We start from the raw sequence: 20,211 nt of genomic DNA, 5'->3' as shown, positions 1-20,211 counted from the left end.
CGAATGCAGTCCCTGTATCCCCTCTCACTGAACTCGAGTCTTTCCCTCTACCACTTCTCCTCTGTGTCCACTCATGCACACCTCCATGGGGTCTATCTCGGCCACAGCTTCGTCTGGACCTGTCACGTCCCAAGAGAGTTAGTTCATCATCGGCACTCTGTCACCTGTTTGTCTCTCTTCATGACATGCCTCAGGATTCAGAGATAGTTTACACAGATGGCTCCATGGTTGATGGTCACATTGGGTTCAGTTATGCTCATTCAGGAAATAGTGACATGGCTGCAGTGTTTTTACTGCAGAGCTGGTAACCATCTCTCAGGCTCTAGGGCATACCCATTCCTGCCCCACGGAGTCCTTCCTCATTTGTAGCGACTCCTTCAGCACCTTACAACCTCTCGATTAGTGTTATCCTCGCCATACTTTGGTAAGACCATCCTAGAGTCTGTTTACATCCTTGAACGGTGTGGACGGTCAGTGGTCTTCATATGGATCCTGGGACACGTCGGAATCCCGGGAAATGAACTTGCTAACAGGCTAGCCAAAGAGGCTACCCGTAAACCGAGGCTAGAGATCGGCAAACCGGAATCTGATCTTTCATCAGCATTATGCCACAAAGTTTTCTGGATCTGGAATACTGAATAGTACATCCTAACTGCACCCAATAAATTACATGCTATAAAGCAGACGACAAATGTGTGGGCGATATCCGTGTGACCCACTTGCAGGGAATCCATTGTCCTTTGCGGGTTCTGCATCAGCCATACTTGGGTGACTCACAGTCATCTCCTCTGTCACGACGACCCACTCCACTGTTGCTGTGGTTCTCGACTGACAGTAGCCCACATTTTGATGGACTGTCCCAATCTAGCCACCCTGAGACGGACTTTCAACCTTCCTGACCCACTACCTATGGTGTTAGGTGACAATGCCTCAACAGCTGATCTAGTTTTAAGTTTTTTACCGTGAAGGGGTTTTTTGTCATTCTATTTAAGGGTGGTCGTCTCAGCGTCATCTTTCAGGCCCACAGTCCACCTGAATTTAACTCTTTCTCCCTCCCACTGGTGCTGTCTGTTCGACTTGGTGTTCGTCTTTTCAGCGTCTGTGTTTCACATGCCTTATGTTTTTTTTTGTTTTTTTTTTTTTTTTTGCTGGAGATTTTAGTGTGTTGCAGAGTGACTGGCTCATCCTTTTTTTATTCTTGTGATGAGCCAGCCAAGGCCGTCTGCTATATTATTTTAACACCTGCTACCGCTTTTTTCCTTTTAGTTAATGTTTTCAATTTTGGCTTGACACTTTCGTTTTCTCCTTTAGATGTGGCTAAACACACAGTTTTACGCATTTTATTCTTTTCCCGGAATTCAGGCGATAGAATTCCTTTGGAGTATGGTTTTAATCCTAGATCTGTGTGACTAAGGAAAAAAGAGACTATTAACCTTACAGTCTAGTTCCTTTAATCTACAAACCAACCAGCCATCCAAGTTGCAAATGGTAGTGGATTGACGTCAGTGGAATGCACGCTATAGACCATACGGCTTGGAACTCTCCTCAAAATAACCAATTTGTAACATTTCGTTGTGACACTGTGGTGCCAACTGCTGCTCAAATTGCACCTGTAGATGCAATGCAATGTGCCAGAGCCATATGTCAAACACTATGGTCTTCACTCTTGACAATGCCATGTGGTCATTTGGAACCCAGACTTCTCGTGACCGTACATTCTCGAGACCATCTCTATCAAAAGTCATCTACGGTGGTTACATTCCTGCTAAGTTTTTTTTTTTTCAGTGTCGTAAAGTGAACATTCAGCTTCTATTAGCCCTATTAGATTATGTTATTCAAACTAGGTAAAAGTAAATGTCGTGTGACTAGGGCCTCCCATCGAGTAGACCATTCACCGGATGCAAGCCTTTCGATTTGCCGCCACTTCAGCGACTTGCGCGTCGATGGGGATGAAATGATGATGATGAGGACAACACAACATCCAGTCCCTGAGTGGAGAAAATCTCTGGCCCAGTCGGGAATCGATCCCAGGCCCTTATGATTGATATTCTGTCGCACTGACCACTCAGCTACTAGGGGCAGACATTCAGACTCGGTGAGGTCTTGATAGTACTGTATTTGTCGCGGGAAAGGCATTCGTGATTAACATCAACTCACCACATCTGATCTCAAATGTGACTAACGCTAACGACTTTCACAACATGTATTTAAATCAAACCCAAAATGTTGAGCTATAGCTTTAGTACGGTCCTACTTGACACATTCACGTCATTTAAACATCTGGATGTAGCGCTGCAAAGCCATATGAAACGGAACGAGCATTTGAAGACTATGGTAGGGAAGGCAAATGATCGATTTATTGGTTTATTGGGGCAATTCGAGGAAAGTGTGGTACATCTGTTAAGGATACCATATATAGGGCGCTAGTGCGATCTATTCTTGAGTACTGCTTGTTTGGGATCTGCACCAGGTGGGATTGAAAGAAGACATTGAAGCAGTTCAGAGGTAAGCTGCTATATTTGTTACCATTAGGCTCTATCAGCTTGCATGTGTTACGGATATGCTTCGGGAACTCAAGTGGGAATTCTTGGAGGGAAGATGACGTTCCTGACTGTAGAATTATCCTTCTGCCGCCAACACATACTGTGTGTAAGGACCACGAAGGTAAGATATGACAAATGAGGGCTCATATGGAGCCATATAGAGAGTCATTTTTACCTGACTCTATATGTGAGTGGAACAGCAAGGGAAACGACTAGTAGTGGTACAGCATACCGCACCATGCAGTGGCTTGCGGAGTATGTATGTATATGTAGATGTAGGTGCATTCGCATAGTAGCACAACTCTTACACGACTGGTGCGAAATTTGAATAGACATCATGTTTCAGATCTAGGGACACAACTACCAGCTCTCGTTTATGTCACACAACTCCTTGGTATTTGAGATTTTTTTCTGTTAATGCACCTTTTCAGTGATGATAAGCGGCTTCGAAAGAACTCCTCTTCCATTCAAATGAAACAGCGCAGATGTACGTATTGAGACGTAACACCTGCAATGCAGAATCGTTGTAGCAGAACGTTCTGAAGGAATGAAGATGCTGCACGTTTTCAAATTACGTCCTTGTGGGTCAAGAGGAATTTGTGATAGTGAACATTGGTTTTGCCCAGGCAGATAAAGATCCATCCAGACGATGCCTTTTTCTGTTCAACTTTACACGTGTACACACATTTCCAACACTAGCATGCATGCATTGGAGGGTATACACTATAATGCATTGCTTCCCAAGTTACACTACTGGCCATTAAAATTGCTACACCACGAAGATGACGTGCTACAGACGCGAAATTTATCCGACAGGAAGAAGATGCTGTGATATGCAAATGATTAGCTTGTCAGAGCATTCACACAAGGTTGGCGCCGGTGGCGAAACCTACAGCGTGCTGACATGAGGAAAGTTTCAACCGATTTCTGATACACAAACAGCAGTTGACGGGCGTTGCCTGGTGAAACGTTGTTGTGATGCCTCGTGTAAGGAGGAGAAATGCGTACCATCACGTTTCCCACTTTGATAAAGGTCGGATTATAGCCTATCGCGACTGCGGTTTATCGTATCGCGACATTGCTGCTCGCGTTGGTCTAGATCCAATGACTGTTACCAGAATATGGAATCGGTGGGTTCAGGAGGGTAATACGGAGTGCCATGCTGGATCCCAACGCCCTCATATCACTAACAGTCGAGATGACAGGCATCTTATCCGCATGGCTGTAACGGATCGTGCAGCCACGTCTCGATCCCTGACACAACAGATGGGGACGTTTGCAAGACAACAAACATCTGCGCAAACAGTTCGACGACGTTTGCAGCAGCATGGACTATCAGCTTGGAGACCATGCCTATGGTTACCCTTGACGCTGCATCACGGACAGGAGCGCCTGTGATAGTGTAGTCAACGACGAACCTGGGTACACGAATGGCAAAACGTCATGTTTTTGGATGAATCCAGGTTCTGTTCACAGCATCATGATGGTCGCATCCGTGTTTGGCGACATCGCAGTGAACACACAGTGGAAGCGTGTGTTCGTCATCGCCATACTGGCGTATCACCCGACGTGATGGTATAGGGTGCCATTGGTTACACGTCTCGGTCACCTCTTGTTCGCATTGACGGCATTTTGAACAGTGGACGTTACATATCAGATGTGTTACGACCCGTGGCTCTACCCTTAATTCAATCCCTGCAGAACCCTACATTTCAGCAGGATAATGCACGACAACATGTTGCAGGTCCTGAATGGGCCTTTCTGGATACAGAAAATGTTCGACTGCTGCCCTGGCTAGCACATTCTCCAGATCTCTCACCAATTGAAAACGTCTGGTCAATGGTGGCCGAGCAACTGGCTCGTCACAATACCCCAATCACTACTCTTGATGAACTGTGGTATTGTGTTGAAGCTGCATGGGCAGCTGTACCTGTGCACGCATTCCAAGCTCTGTTTGACTCAATGCCCAGGCGTATCAAGGCCGTTATTACGGCCAGAGGTGATTGTTCTGGGTACTGATATCTCAGGATCTATGCGCCCAAATTGCGTGAAAATGTAATCACATATCAATTCTAGTGTAATATATTTGTCCATTGAATACCCGCTTATCTTCTGCATTTCTTCTTGGTGTAGCCATTTTAATGGCCAATAGTGTATATGGAAAGCTCGAAATTGTGAAATTTATGAATGTCCTCAATGTCTTGCGCAAAGACTCTATAAATCTGTTTAAAATATGTTGATATCATTATTTTATGAGAACCTTCCTTTTGCATCAGAGAAGAAATTTCATCATTATAGGGAACAGACTAGAACATAAACCGCAACTGTTGAGTATGACACTTTCACCACTGCACTCTAGAAAGGCTAGCCTACTAGTTACAGGCATTAGGAGAAGATATTTCTGGGCTTCTGTTAGACCACATTGTAGATAAAGAGCAACATTCGAATTTAAGGATACATAAGCTTGTGTCACCAGGTGATACAAAGTAATAACTCTTCTTGCAACAGTACTCGAATACAGTTGTACTGTACAGGCTGACAGACCAAGCTCTTTGAAACATTCCACAGCAGAGACACCTAAAAAAAGGCATTGAACTGTTGATAAAAGCAGAGGGAATTGGAGTATATGATATTTGTACTAGGGCAGTAAATATTTAACGTAAACTGGAGGAAAAATGTAATTTTAGATTATTGTCGTGTCCTTCACCAAATGGATAATACTGTATTTCCAAACAAACATTTCATTTGTTAGCATTCGTCCAAATCATGTCGAAAACTAGGCACTGTCAGTCACTAAATGGAATGAAACTTTCCCACTGGTTATGGTCCTACCTCTTTCAGATTGATGAGGTGTTCATGTGTGACAAAGTATGTTACTACCAGACAGAATTACAGATGGTGTAAGGGAGAGTGTTGTAGCTTGGACACTTTTGAGTATTTCGCATCTAGGAAGCCATGTAGAGGAAGTTTTATATATTTTCCTTTTCTATTTTTAAATGACTGCATTCAGTTTTTGTGTCTGCATTATCTTCTTGAAATTACAAAAATTACTACATAAAAATAAGATTTTTCCGAAAGTGAAGAAGTGTTCTGCAGTTCTATGAAAACTTAAAACTGTTGCACTTGAGAAAAATTTTTCATTACTGTATTTAATGTTCTATCTGTTACAACATTACTCTACTACACGCAAACAATCAGCAAGAGAAATCAGATGAAATAGAAATGTTATGGGGAACCAGTAATCTAGTAATTTCCATTTTCAAGGCAGATAACGCTCTTACAACATTAAAAACCTTATAAATATCACATCTCTCATAGTAAACAACCTTCTATTTTCAGATAAAAGATGCTACATGACTGATGAAATATAGTTTAACTGACCACACTACAACTAGTTTTAAAAATATGTAAACTTTTACTCATCATAAGATTCTATAGCTCGAGAATTAACATTATCTCCCTAGAACAATATGTACCACAACAATAAAGGCCATAGAAAATACCAGAAACTGATTATGGGTGTGTGTAGTGGGCAGTCCTTCAAGTGATTTCTTAAATTAGTCAGTAGCCTGAAACACCAAGCAGAAAACATTGTGTGATTTTATTTTAGAATCAGCATGTTTGAAGAAAAAAACAGGGTCCAAACAGGTTATAACATATTTATTGTTCGTGCTATTAGCTTATTTTTGACTGTTAGTCATTTTAAGTCCTTTTACCCAACCCTCAAGTTCCACATCACATTTTGCTAAGTAGGCAGTACATATGCACTATCTCTCTCCTATTTGAATGTCTGTGTAGAAAGAAATTGTCTCAGTGTGAAACAATACTTATATGGTAAACATTTTTTCGTGTAGGTACTGGGAAGTTATAAAAATTAGAAACACATATTAAAGAGAACTACTCAAACGTGGCATGCTACACAATTTAATCATACATTAACGAATAACAAACTAGGCAATTTATGTTGCAAAATAGCATAGTTACAATTCTGAAGAGGAAACAGCAAACATAGAAATAGTTGTTGTGTGAAGACTGACTCTAGACAATTGCCTGTAATCATTCTTTGGTTGTAAATTCACTTAGCCATGTTCCCCATCGACAACAACCAGTAGTGTGTGTTGGTTGTGATGTTCTTATATCATAATCAGCGTAATTCACTTTCAAATAGTGGTATATGTTTTCCAAAATGAAGAGTGCTATAACTTTGTAGAAGTCTGTCTTTTTCCCTTTATAGATTTTATAAACAGATTTTCCAAATATATGCTACAGTACATATTGTTGGTGAAGTACATTTTAATGAATGTCAGAATGTTTGGTTCACCTTTTATTTCCGCAATGATCTGCTGTTGGCATCTAACTCAGGTTTCGATTATTATGTATTATTTCATGTGTTTTATGTTAAGAAAAGTTGCTATCTCTCAAAATTCGTAACAAAAGGGTTCAACATTCGTGTATATGTTTGTCAAATTTACAATTAAAATCGTATTTACTATGACTGTTAGCACACTATTCACTGGTACACATTGTTGAAGCATTAATGATTAACGTCAATTACTTTTTAATATAACTCACCGTTACTGCAAACTCAATTGTGAATGACCAGGCTAAAAAGGAAAAAAAATGTTTCATATATCAGGGCAAAACACTTACTGCATTTTGTTTTTGTGTATTGTATTTGTAATTCTTTTATTACACTCAAAATGCAAAATGCTGTAAACAGGGATCTAAAAAATTAAAAAAATTGCTTTAAAATTCATCATACTGGACACACCTTTTATAAGACTCTGCAGGTGTCTTCTTACTTTTTCAACAAGTGACCTAAACATCCACAAAAATGAAACTGTGCGCTTGTTGTGTACAGAACCAATTATCGAAAACAGAAAATAATCTTTATTCTTCGTCAAATATTGAGAAACCGAGTAAAACAATAATATTAACATTAGAAAAAACCTTACGGCTATTGGGCTGAAAGGCTTTCTCAGTTAGTAATTCATAACTAAAATTATTACTACGTTGTTAAAGCCATAAAGTGAGAACTTCCTCTGATAGAGTTCCATGGATTTCGCTACTCTGAGTTGGCATGATTTGGCATTCCGCCACAAAAGGTGTGACTTAATCAGTTATGTGCAGTATCGGTGTATATTTGTAAGCAGATATCCAGTTTTTTGTGGACAAGTGAGATAGGTCAACTTGAGCCTTCGATAACACCCATCCGCCTTGAGGCATGCTATAGTACTACTGGTGTGAGTGACGTCATTCATCGGTCAGGGATTATACAATATCTTTGGTTGTCTTTGCGGCTAGCGAAAACACTGGCTACAGTTTACATGTACTTGGAATCGTCTTCCAAATACAGAATTGTTGCCTGACGTTCTATTTGCTTTAAGATGTTGAGTCTCAGTTTGTGTGTTACAGTGATGTTAACCTGTTAAAACTTGTTTTACTTACACACCGCATTTTGTAGACAGCTGCGATTTTTAGCTATTGGTATGTGTACTGATATCGCTTTTTGGCTTTTTTTAACTGTTTTCTGTTATTATCTGTTTATATTGACATTGGTGCTTACTTTGCGCTATATAGGTCAGTGATGTTTTCGACATCCCCTTTGGTTAGTTTTTGCAGTTTTTAACTGTGTGTTTTGGTATCGCCATTTAGTTTTTGTATTTCCATCCGTTTTTGACTCATAGTATTGGTATCGGCCAGTTAACTAGGGATATATAGCTAATCTAATGCTTTCGACACCATGTTTCGATAGTTCTCGCGATTTTCGCTATGTGTATTGGTATCACCTTTTGACTTCCTTAACTGATATACGTTTTTTGCTGTCTGTATTGCTATCTGTCTTCAGTTGAGCTGTATCGATATCGCGTTTCGTTAATTGCCGTGATTTTTGGCTATTTGTATTGATACCTTTTGTTGGCTTTCTATATTGCTGTTGGGTGTGTGCCATTTAGTATTAGTATCGGTCTCTTATGCTGAGCTGTATTGGTCAAGTGATATCTTCAATGCCCGTTATTGTTGGTTCATGCTAATGTTGAGGTTTTTGTATCTTTTAAACCAACCATTGTGTTGTGTTTCTCAGGTTGAGGCGTTTTATATATTTTACAGTTGTGTATTTCTCCAGTTGTTATTTTAGTTTCTCCCCATCCAGAACTGCTGATTTGCAATATTTTTCTCGTTAGCGTCAATATTTATTATTAAGAATTTGCAGGATTTTCTGTTTTATGTTTATATTTAGGTGTCATGGGAAGGTCAGCGTTTTGAAATCGTGTTTGTGTAGCATTCTGGAGCTTATAATGACGTCAGTGGCCAAAGACAACGCAGCTATCGACGACTCTGCTTTATCTAGCGAGAGCATGTAAAACTATCTCTGTCGTCATATATTAGGAGTTTCATAACGTTTACGAGTGCTGTGCAAAAAGTAAGTAGAACTATGTCGTCAGTTGTAATTTACCTTTTTGCTTTATACAGATTTTGGCAATTAGCATCCTCATTCAGACTATCATTCCCCTTAATATAGCGTGTTTCACGCCATTCAAGGTATGTTTTTGATAGTTTTCGGAAGTTTACGAGTGCCCCGTATAACTTATTTTGCAATAAATCGACGGATACGAGTTGCAGTTGTGTTCTACAAATTTTGGCAGCAATACCTTAGCAAAATTGTTTCTCATAATTACCCTGTAAATAAACACATTGTTACTGCAATATTTCGCACTGTTATCTCCTTTTTGACCAGCTTGTTCTAAGAAAGTATTCGAAAACAAAGCTCCTACGAAGGAAACTCCCGTGGCATAATATTGTGTTACGTGCACAATGCAATTGTGATATCAACTTCCAGTTAGTTTGCCATTACAATTGCATTAAATAATGTGAGCATTTCTTTTCAATTTCCTTTACTGTCGAGTTTGTTACACAAGGCTGTTGTATAGTGTAAACTCGACAAAAGAAATTTCGACATCCAAAGTTCCGAGTATCTTCTACATTTATATATTTACTCCGCTAGACACCAAGCGGTGTGTGGCGGAGGGCAGTATTCGCGCCAAAGTCATATTCCCCCCCCCCCCCCCTCCGTTCCACTCGTGGATCGCGCGAGGGAAAAACGACTCTCTGAACGCCTCAGTACGAGCTCTAATTTCCCTTATCTTTGAATTGTGGCCATTGAGCGATTTGAAAGTTTGTCGTAATAATATATGCTCTACATCCCCGGTGAAGATCGGATTTCGGAATTTAGTGAGCAGCCCTACTGTTTAGCGCGCCGTCTATCTGCAAGTGCGTGCCACTTCAAACTTTCTATGAGATTTTAACGCTATCGCGATGGCTAAATGTACTAGTCATTAATCTTGCCGCTCGTCTTTGGACCTTCTCAATCTCTTGAATCAGACCAAACTGGTAAGGGTCCCATACAAACGAACGATACTCCAAGACTGGACGAACTAACGTATTGTAAGCAATTTCCTTTGTTGAAGGACTGCATCGCTTCAGGATTCTAACAATAAACCATAATCTAGAGTTCGCCTTACCTGTTACTTGTGTAATCTCATTGTTCCATTTGAGATCATTTCGAATAATCACACCCAGATACTTGACGGATGTTACCGCTTCCAAAGAATGGGCATTTATTTTGTACTTGTACGTTAATGGGGATTTTCGCTTTGTTATACACAGTAGGTTACACTTACTAATATTGAGAGATAATTACCAATCATTACTTCACACAATTATTTTCTGCAAGTCGTCTTTGATTTGTTCACAACTTTCGTGTGATACTACTTTCCTGTAGACTACGGCGTCATCGGCAAACAGTCTAATACCACTTTCAATACCATCAACCAGATCGTTTATGCAAATCACAAAAAGCAGAGGACCTATTACGCTGCCCATGGGCTCACGTGATGTTATGCTTGCTTCTGTTGAAGTGTCCCACATTCAGGACGACATACTGGTCTCTGTCTGTTAGAAACATTTCTATCCAATCGCATATGTCAGTGAGCAGACCGTAAGCGCGCACGTTTTTGAGCAAGTGACAGTGCGGAACTGAGTCGAACGCCTTTCGAAAGTCGAGGAATATGACATCAGCCTGGGAGCCGGTATCTAGAGCCTGTTGTATATCATGCACAAAGAGGGCCAGCAGTGTCTTGCATGAGTGCTGTTTCCTAAAGCCGAGCTGGTTTCTGCAGATGGTCTTCTCAGAGTCTAGAAAGGTCATTATGTCTGAACACAAAATATTTTCCATAATTCTACAATAAATCAATGTCAGTGAAATTGGCTGCTTGTTACGTGCATCTGATTTTTTACCCTTTTTATAGATTGCTATGACCTGGGCCTTCTTCCAATTCCGTGGAACTTTAATCTCATATTATACCATACATAATGGGCGCTGCAGCTTTAATACTGTACATAGAGGGATGTTGTCGTCCATGTTGCGTAGTAGAACCTCATAATTGAGACACAACCAGTGATGTTATTTTAAACTTAAGTACTCCCAAAAGACATTGTAGTTGCAGACTAGTTGTTGTTCTCAGGCAGATGGAAATCGATCTGGTGCTGTTGAACAATTGAAAGTTACTGTGAATCCAAGTACAATCCTATGCACAGTCACGTTACCAACATGTATGAGGTGCTGTCTCCCGCTAAAACTGAAACTGATTCGATGTGATACATTTTACCTTTAGGAAGATCACAGTATCCCACACCAGGACGACAGAAGAGTAAACTTTTAGGGTTCTGTTAATCGTTGGAATCTTGAACACACAACGAAAACTGGCAGTCACTCCTTAGGGAAATGGCAGCAAGTTACAGAATGGATCAATATATGCAGTTACAGTGTCTGCCTGGAGGCTTAATCCAAGACGCTATTCCGGCATCCAGTGTTGAATAAGGGTGGAATCATTTTCATATTATGGAAAGAATGGTGCCTGCTGTCTGGAATCCTAGGTTATACCTGCATCATTCCAGTGACTTGAAACAAGGTTGAGGAGACCAGCCTTGCTCATAGAACTTCACTGAAGCACACAATCCGCAGGACTGTATCCAGAACTCATCATCACCTCTTACTTTGAGTGGAGTGAAAGTCTTGAAACAGATACCTTGAAGGTTATGTTACAAGCTAGGCTGTTACTTCCTAGACTTTCGCCATAGGGTCGAGAACTATAGGGTACTCCTAAATGTCTCACACGGACACTACCCAGGAGTTTGTGGTGCATACAAAGTTTTATTTTAGATTTAGAGACTCTATTCAGTGCACATGGTAGCTTTAGACCCTGAAGTATATGTGTAAATGCCCCTCACAAATGAACCTATTGAAATCCTAATGATCAACTCCTGAAACATTCGGAATAAAGTGCCAGAATTCTAAACATTCCCAAATACTATGTAATAATGCGTATCAATAGCCAATATTAATGCATCACAATTCGAATCAGTCGCTCATGTAAATGTGTGGGTGTAATAATTTGTGGGAATATGAAATGGAAAGATCACACTATCTCATTCATATATTAAGTTGTGGACAGAATTTGGTTCACTGCTTGAAGTCTGGGAAAATGCATTTATATTACAAAGAAAATTTCTAACAAAACACTCAATCGATCCCAACTAGAACATTGTTGAAGTGTATGGCACCTATACCAAATGAGACCAAGTGGGGATATTGCACTTGCAGAAGGAAGGGAAGTACGAATGGAGACAGATTTTGTTCAAACCTTAGGAGTCTGCAACGAAAATACTGAAAAACTTGTTATTGTGTTTTGTGTGGCGAAGATTGGGGACCAGTCAAGCATCTTCCCAGATGAGCGAGGAAAACCACGTAAAGGCTACACTCAGGCTGGCCAGTGTTACAGTGTCTATTAAGCTATACAAGCATGTTGAATGCGGGCACTAATTAGTTCTTACCAACTTTAAGGTATTTCAATTACTAATGGTGAATGAGAAATCCAGAAATTTACAATATCTATCATATGTAAGTCCTGTAGGGACAAGGAAAACATGTTTACATCAAATTTTAACACACATGGAGACATTTAAACTGATGTTCGTTTGGTGCTCGATACTGGAATGGAGTGCAAAAAAACCACCCTTTTCTGACACAATATGCACTTCACCATAGGTTGCATAAAATGGGAGTAGATGCAGAGCAGTGTGTTAATGGTGGGCCATGGATCATAGGCTCAACGTTGTGCAATTTGGTCATGACTGTTTAAAGGTTCCCTAAAATTTACATGTACACTTATTGTAATAATGTGTCTGTATTCAGACGACCTAGAAAATGAGCAGCAATCATGAAATAATTGGTAAAAGAAGAGGTATTTCAGTAGTTAAGATTTTTGTTACATCTGCAAGTACTTAGTAAACTAGGACTCTGAAGTGTAACTGGAGAGGTCTGACTCCAACCGTGGGAATATCGTCAAGAGTGTAAAGCACATACCATGTGTTCCTCTACATCTAAGCTATAACAAAATAGAGACTTTTCGTGGACAAGAGGAATAAAAAGCTTTTTCACTGCTTGCAGATGCAATCCATCATAACCTTTTCATACTGGTGAGAGTTTGATTTATAGTTATGACTGTGGGATACCAGAAGAAACTGATCACACACTATTTAAATGCTCAATGCACATACAACATATGTCATTGAGAAACAGTAATTACAAGTTATTAATTTATTTGGCATAGTTAGAAATAGGGAAAACTGAAAAATAATGGACAAATTTTCAACTCAGTTTCGAGAAAGAGAAACAGTTAAAGAAAAGTGTACTATGTTCCGCACTTGGATCACACATAAGCGAACATATTGAAGCCATGTACACTACAAAAGAGCATAGTAACAATCGCATTGTGTGGGCTGAGCTGGAAGACTGCCTGTAATGACTGTTTGATTTAGTTTCAATTCTGTTAATTCTTCGATAGTAGTGGATTAGTAGGTACTTTGCTGAAATAATTGATTGGGGTATGGAAATTAGGTGAATTTAGATTTGATAGAAGGAAGCAGTGTCAGAATAAAGTGCACTAGTGAATGATCCGGGTTATACTGTGCTATTTTCCTGTACGAACCGAAAACTAATAAACATACTACCTTAAAATTTATTCAGAACTGTCTGTAGTAGTATAATCAGAATTTTAGCTGTACAAGTACTAATTTTATAATTTAGGTATTGAGCCATTCTGTATGAGTAAATGTATCAGTCAGTCAACAAATAAAATTGTAATTAGATTGTAAATGAGGCAAGAAACGTCCAACTTAATTTTCTTGAAACTTATGAAACTTCAGGTGAGACTGATGTAGCTGTCAGTGTTCCTCACAGTAACACGAATGCATGTGCAAAATTTCAAACAAATCTCTGATAAACCTTTCTCTGTCCATCCTTCTTTATTTAAATACTGTTTTCCTGCAAGAACTACACCGCCCTTTCTTAGTCTGTAAAAGTTTTATTAACTGTTGCCCGACTGAGTCAGTATCTCCTGTAGTAGTCTAAGAAAAGTCACTCATTGGTGATTTTTCTATGGTAGGCTGGCCATGACAACGGTACCTTAACATGTACAAAGACATTAGTGTGTTTCAACAATGGGGATGTTTGAAGATAAATGCATGCGGTATCCATTTGTCTTTTCTAACCCCACCCAGAGAATTTTGTATATGTGGCAGTGACATTTATTCACGTAGTTTTCTGTGCTGTTACATTTTGCAATGACAGTACCAGTTATATATTAAAATCACCTCGGGGTTTTCTACCACATTAATTTAGGTCGTGAATTGGTTTTAAGCTTAACAAGAGCATTTTCAGATCATAACTACTGTTGTCAAAGGAAACACATCATTCCAATATATGTTGCATATGAAAAGTGAAGTGTAACATGTTATTCAATGTTTTTAATTATGAAGTTGTTCTAATGACAACTGAATAAATGGATTAACAAAACAATATCAGTGAATTTTAGAACATCAAAATCAGAGATAAACCGACCAATTTGCAATCTCTTGTTACCAAAGAATCATGCTTCATGCGACTTCAAGACTTGTAACAGCCTCTTCAATGCAGAAATGTTCTGTGATATCGAGCTGGTGTGCTCCTCATTTACACCGTAGATTGTAGACATTGCCAGATTTATTGCATTCATTGAGATGTTGCGGGGTATTTCGGATTCTACCATATGTTAAAATTCTTGTTCATTTCCATAATTCTACTGTTAGACAATATTTTCTTACACTGTTTTTCCACTTTTTGTGCAGTACTGTCCCCGTTGGCGTGGAGGGCAACAAAGGCACTGGTGCCAGTGGCAGTTTGGTTACCAAAGTTACCCTGCCTGGAGCAGCAGGCAAGGGTGCTATCTGCAAAAAGACGTTCCCACAGCGGCAGCACCCGAAAGATCAAAACCACGTGGACAGTCATGAATTTCCGCATTCCTGTAATGTGTGTCACAAGACATTCACAAGGAGTAACTCTTTAAAGACACACTTCCGCCTGCACACTGGTGAGCGCCCATACAGCTGTGACTTGTGTCACAAGAGATTCAAGAGAAGCAGCATTCTGAAGGATCACGTACGTGTTCACACAGGTGACCGTCCCTGCACTTGTGGTGTGTGTGGCAAATCATTCAGTAAGGATAGTGACCTGAGGAGACATATGACTGTGCACACTGGTGAACGACCATACAGATGTAGCATTTGCAAGAAGACGTTTTCACAAAGTAGCACACTGAAGCACCATTCATTGCTGCACACTGGCGAGCGCCCGTTCAGCTGTGACATTTGCAAAAAGACATTCACACAAAGTACTCACCTGAAGCAGCATTCACTGCTGCATGCTAACGATAGTCCCCACAGCTGCGATTTGTGCCACAAGCGATTCACAACCAGCAGCATCCTGAAGGATCATTTACGGGTGCACACAGGCGAGCGTCCCTTCACTTGTAACGTGTGCAGCAAATCATTCAGGAAAGATGGTGACCTGAGAAGGCACATGAGTGTGCACACTGGTGAGCGCCCATACGTTTGTAGCGTTTGCAATAAGACATTTGCACAAAGTAGCACACTCAAGCATCACTCATTATTGCACACAGGTGAACGCCCATACAGCTGTGACGTTTGTAACAAGACGTTCACTCAAAGTAGTACACTGAATCAGCACATGGGGTTGCACACTGGTGAGCGCCCGTACTGCTGTAACATTTGCAAAAAGACTTTCACACTCCGTAGCACTCTGAAGCAACATTTTCGGCTGCACACTGGCGAGCACCCATACAGCTGTGGCATTTGCAGCAAGACATTCACACACAGAAGCTGCCTGAAGAGGCATTCAGAGAAGCACAGTCATTAATGCTCATATAGCTGTAGTGTTTGCCATAAGAGATTCAAGGGCATCAGTGTCCTGAAGGAGCATTTACATATACACACTGGCAACTGATCCTTCAGATGTGGCATGTGTGGCAAGTTATACAGGTGTCGGAGGGATGAGGCACAACACCTGGCATGAATCACTGATTAACACCAGTAGAACTGTGGCATTCATGACAAGTTATTGACACAAAATGGTACACCTTCAAATAACCATGTATGTGGGTTGTTCACACAGGAAAATCAGCTTATTAGTTGTTGGTGAATGTTCCACGTTGTATGGCAGTGGTCCATGAAACTTTTCAAATCCTAACATTTTGTCCAGTTGTAGCGAATCTTGCCAACCAAAAGTAAGACTCAGTTTAATCAGCAGCACATCTGAAGATGTCAAGTACTGCTGTGAACGAAACATTGGGAATGAGAAAGTTTCATGGACCACTGCCACACAATCAGGAAGAGTCATCAGGAACTAAGCTATCTAGTCATTAGAGCTTTCATTGTAAAATCATCATATTGCAGCAACTTGTTTCACAGGACATTTGAGAGCAGCAGTCGCTTTAAAATCTACGTTAAATCACCCACATGACTTTTTTGCTGTCAGACGTAAGTCTGACAAGAAAGAGGTCTTAGGGGATAATATTTCAACACTGTCCTACTGTAATCATGATTGATGTGTCACTTGAATGTATGACAGGGATGTTTGAGGTGTTTCAGTAGATTGCTGAAATAATAAAAATAGCCTTGCATTTTCGTCAAATTTACTTATTGCAGTCATTTACATATGCTTGTCAAATGCGTATGAAAGCTTCTGATTGAATTCAGGCTTGGTGAAATAATCTCATTCTTTTCTATGTGGAAAGAGACAGTTGTATATACTGCTATTTCAGTAACTGGATAATTAAGGCCATTATGATATGTTAAGTTGGAGGAAGCAATATGTATCCAAATCTGTACTGTTATGTGAACTCTGAAATTTCAGATTTATTCAGTGTGTGTCAGTTTACAGTTTACTCTGACTTTCCCAACATCCAGATCAAGCTTAAATCGCTCTGGTCAGATATTCTCTAGTGCTTGGTGATATTGACAATACACAATCTTTAAGTAAAATAACGTGAGATATTTTCAAATACTATCTGGCATTACGGTACTGAGTATATGCAAGGAGGTATATCTGTCAGCATTCCTACAAGTAGCCACAGAGTCCTTCCAGAATCTGATGACAACGAGCCACTTTCACTCATCTAATTGTGAACAATTGTTGATCTGACCACTAGCATATGGTTCTAGTAGTGTGACCCAACACAATGATCTTCACATTGTTATCAAATAATTATTGTTAGACATAAATGACAACTTTTCAGGCAGTTGCCCAGTCTGTTGTGCCAAGGTTAGTGAAAGACTGTAGTACTTTAGACTTCTACATAGGAGATACATCATTTTTAATTATAGTAGCAGCGAAATTTACAAGAAAAGTCAGTGACAACTGCCGGTGTGGTTTTCTTTCAGTCACAAATGTTGTTTGAGGATCATTTCACCACAATACTGATAGCATGTGGCATTAGATTACATAGACAACAACAAAAAGGCTGTTGCATATCAGGCATTACAGAATTTATTATCAAAGAAAATCAATAATTCCTTTTACAATATTATGACAAGGAAACTTGCAACTCACCATATAGCGGAGACACTGAGTTGAAGATAGGCATAACAAAACTTTTTGTTGTGCTTATTGCGACTCAGTATCTCAGCTATATGGTGAGTAGCAACTTTCCTTCTCATAATATTGTTAAATTACGTTCTGGGTTTTTCATTATTTAATAATCACTTTATATATATATTATTGTTTATGCACGTCAATCAAGTTTGCTCTCCTGGATGTCATTGACTGTATGCCTTCTTCATCTAAGGTACATAAACACTTCACTGTAGTTTTATTTCTCCTTAAGAAAACCCTTATTGGACAGTGGGATAATCTATGAACGTGTTGAGCTTAGACTCTTCCACCATTAAAAGCAGGTATCTGAGAGAGTGGTATCATGTTTGTAGATGTCAGTCGCTGATTATGTGTGCAGCCACTAACAGTAAGAGAAATTGGTTCCACTGGCTCACAGTGACTCATTACATGCTTATATTTCCTCACTGGTATCAGGAAGCTCCAAATTCAAAATGCCGATCAACAAATTGTGTGACCACAAGTAACATTCCATCATGACAGTTAATCCACAAAATTCCCTTATTGCACAATACATTCACAAGGAGAAAACATCATTTGTGGGCTACGAATTAGTGTGGTGTTCCATGTAATTGTTCATAACTGAAAAATCAACTTCCGTTTCGTCTTGCAGCTATGAACATCAGATACTTTGAAGAATCTATCATAGTAAATAAATGTATCATTCACACTGTAATGGATTATTGTATGAAGAAGTCATACTCTGAATTTGCAGAGTACACATTAATCCTACCTGCATGTCTTTGGGAACATTTTATCTTTCGTGAACTGTACACTTAAAAATTCGCTAACGTTAGCATTTATTTTTTTTTTTTTTTTTTGAGTTACATGGAAGAAATGTCTCAACAAATCCTGTCATTTAAAATCAGCAATTTCCCAAAAAAATGTGCTATGTTTTTCGACAAGGTCCACATTAAGCATTTGCATAGGGCAGACCATTCAACATAAAGTAGCATAAATGTTATTGAATGATGTAAAATTATGGACTAATGCAATGATGAAGCATCACAAGTATCACTTATCAATGAAATAAAAATACAAATTTTGTTATTAATATTGTCGATTTATTATATGTCAAACTAATAATTCATTTTATAATAGTGTAACATCCATTTTATGAAGAAATTTTGTTTTAAGTAAGAGAAATAATATCTTCCTAAAGTGGCAAAGATGAAGCAAAAGCCAGTAATCATGAGTATAATTTATGTATCACAGCTCACTGAAGCGCTATCTCGTTAGTTATACACTTTAGGAATAGATATACCTGTGCATAAATTACAACACAATGTTCTTCTGGATCAGATCAAGAAAGTAATAGAGACATATGCATTACCATGGCAACAACCTGTCAGAGAATGGCCATAGTTGACCTCACATCTTGGTATGTCCACCGCTTTCGTATATCTCTACATCATATGTCAATTGAAGACGATGCTTCTGACTGGTAACATAAGAATCATGCTTTACTTTCGTCTTCTGCATTGTTTCTGTGTGCAATATGTTAATTTCATGTTACAGAATATCCTATATACGTTGAAAAAGTGCACAGTAAAATTATTGGACTGGTACCATCCTGCTAAGTAACCCAATACTACACATTAGGTAGGTTCTGTGTGTGAATGTATCCAGAATTGAGGAGGCTCATATGTGACAAACTTGATCCGACAATATCGCTTTCAACCATATTAATTTTCAGTAACTGAATTATTTTGATTGAGGTAGAATTTCACAGCTCATATTGGTAAGATACTTGAAGAGCAATATTAATTTCTAACAAACAGGCATGTTCATTTTTTACAGTGATAAAAGAATAATGCATTTCCTTGTTTCAGTAGTCGTATTATCTGTATGTGTTGTCTCATAGACTCAACTTTGTGAAGCCTGCTAATGCAGCTAGGGTGGTGTAGAAAGCACCAATCTGACAAATCGTGAATTTCTGATCAGCTGCTTTTGATGCACATTTTCTGCGATGGAAATGGGCCCTAAAGACCTATCAATTAAGAAGTAAGGTTAGAAATATGTCACTTGATTTCGTGGTTTTAAATGACTGTTTTTGTACTAAGTCAGCAAATGTCACAAAATATTGGAATAAGGATTGTGAGTTTAGATTAGTGTCAAGATCTTCGTCTAATGGTCGATGTTTTCCATAGAATATTTTATCTGTTAGCTAATGTTAAGGAAATATTGGGAAAACACTAACAGTGTGGGAGTGGTACTTTCTCATTGGTCTTTAACCATATGTTTGGCAGATAATGAAATGGTTGATTTGTGGCAGTGTGTATGGGAACCAGAAGGATCTCCAGGTCATGAGGTATTTGAGATCTCTAAGTAAATAATCTTAGTTGGGAAACAATCATTGTAAACCGGATATTTGTTTGGTATGCTTAGAAAATTAAGAAAGTAGACAGTACTAGTAGTATAAACAGCATAGATTTAAAAACTGCTAAAATTGGCTATATTGTGCACTTAAATTGGTGGACAATGGGGTGGCCATATGTATAGCAAAAAATATACTGACAATTCTGTATTGAAGATGGGAACAAAAATCTTGCCATGATCGTTCTTCGATTGTGAAATGGTCTGGAGCCACAGGGGTGTAAGAAG

The 20,211-nt window shown here is 39.2% G+C and overlaps 1 protein-coding gene across 1 annotated transcript in view; it reads left to right on the top strand.

The window, feature by feature from the left end:
* LOC124550890 (zinc finger protein 501-like) overlaps positions 1-18,371 on the top strand; it is a 601,755-nt gene extending 583,384 nt beyond the window's left edge. Inside the window, exon 8 of the mRNA XM_047125661.1 lies at positions 14,769-18,371. Coding sequence (XP_046981617.1) covers positions 14,769-15,855 — 1,087 coding nt within the window. The 3' untranslated portion in view covers positions 15,856-18,371. The remainder of the gene's footprint in view (positions 1-14,768) is intronic.
* Positions 18,372-20,211: the final 1,840 nt, after the last annotated feature.

Source organism: Schistocerca americana, chromosome 9 (assembly GCF_021461395.2).
Source record: "Schistocerca americana isolate TAMUIC-IGC-003095 chromosome 9, iqSchAmer2.1, whole genome shotgun sequence".
Classification (NCBI taxonomy): domain Eukaryota; kingdom Metazoa; phylum Arthropoda; class Insecta; order Orthoptera; family Acrididae; genus Schistocerca; species Schistocerca americana.
This window is presented reverse-complemented; position numbering and strand designations above follow the sequence as displayed.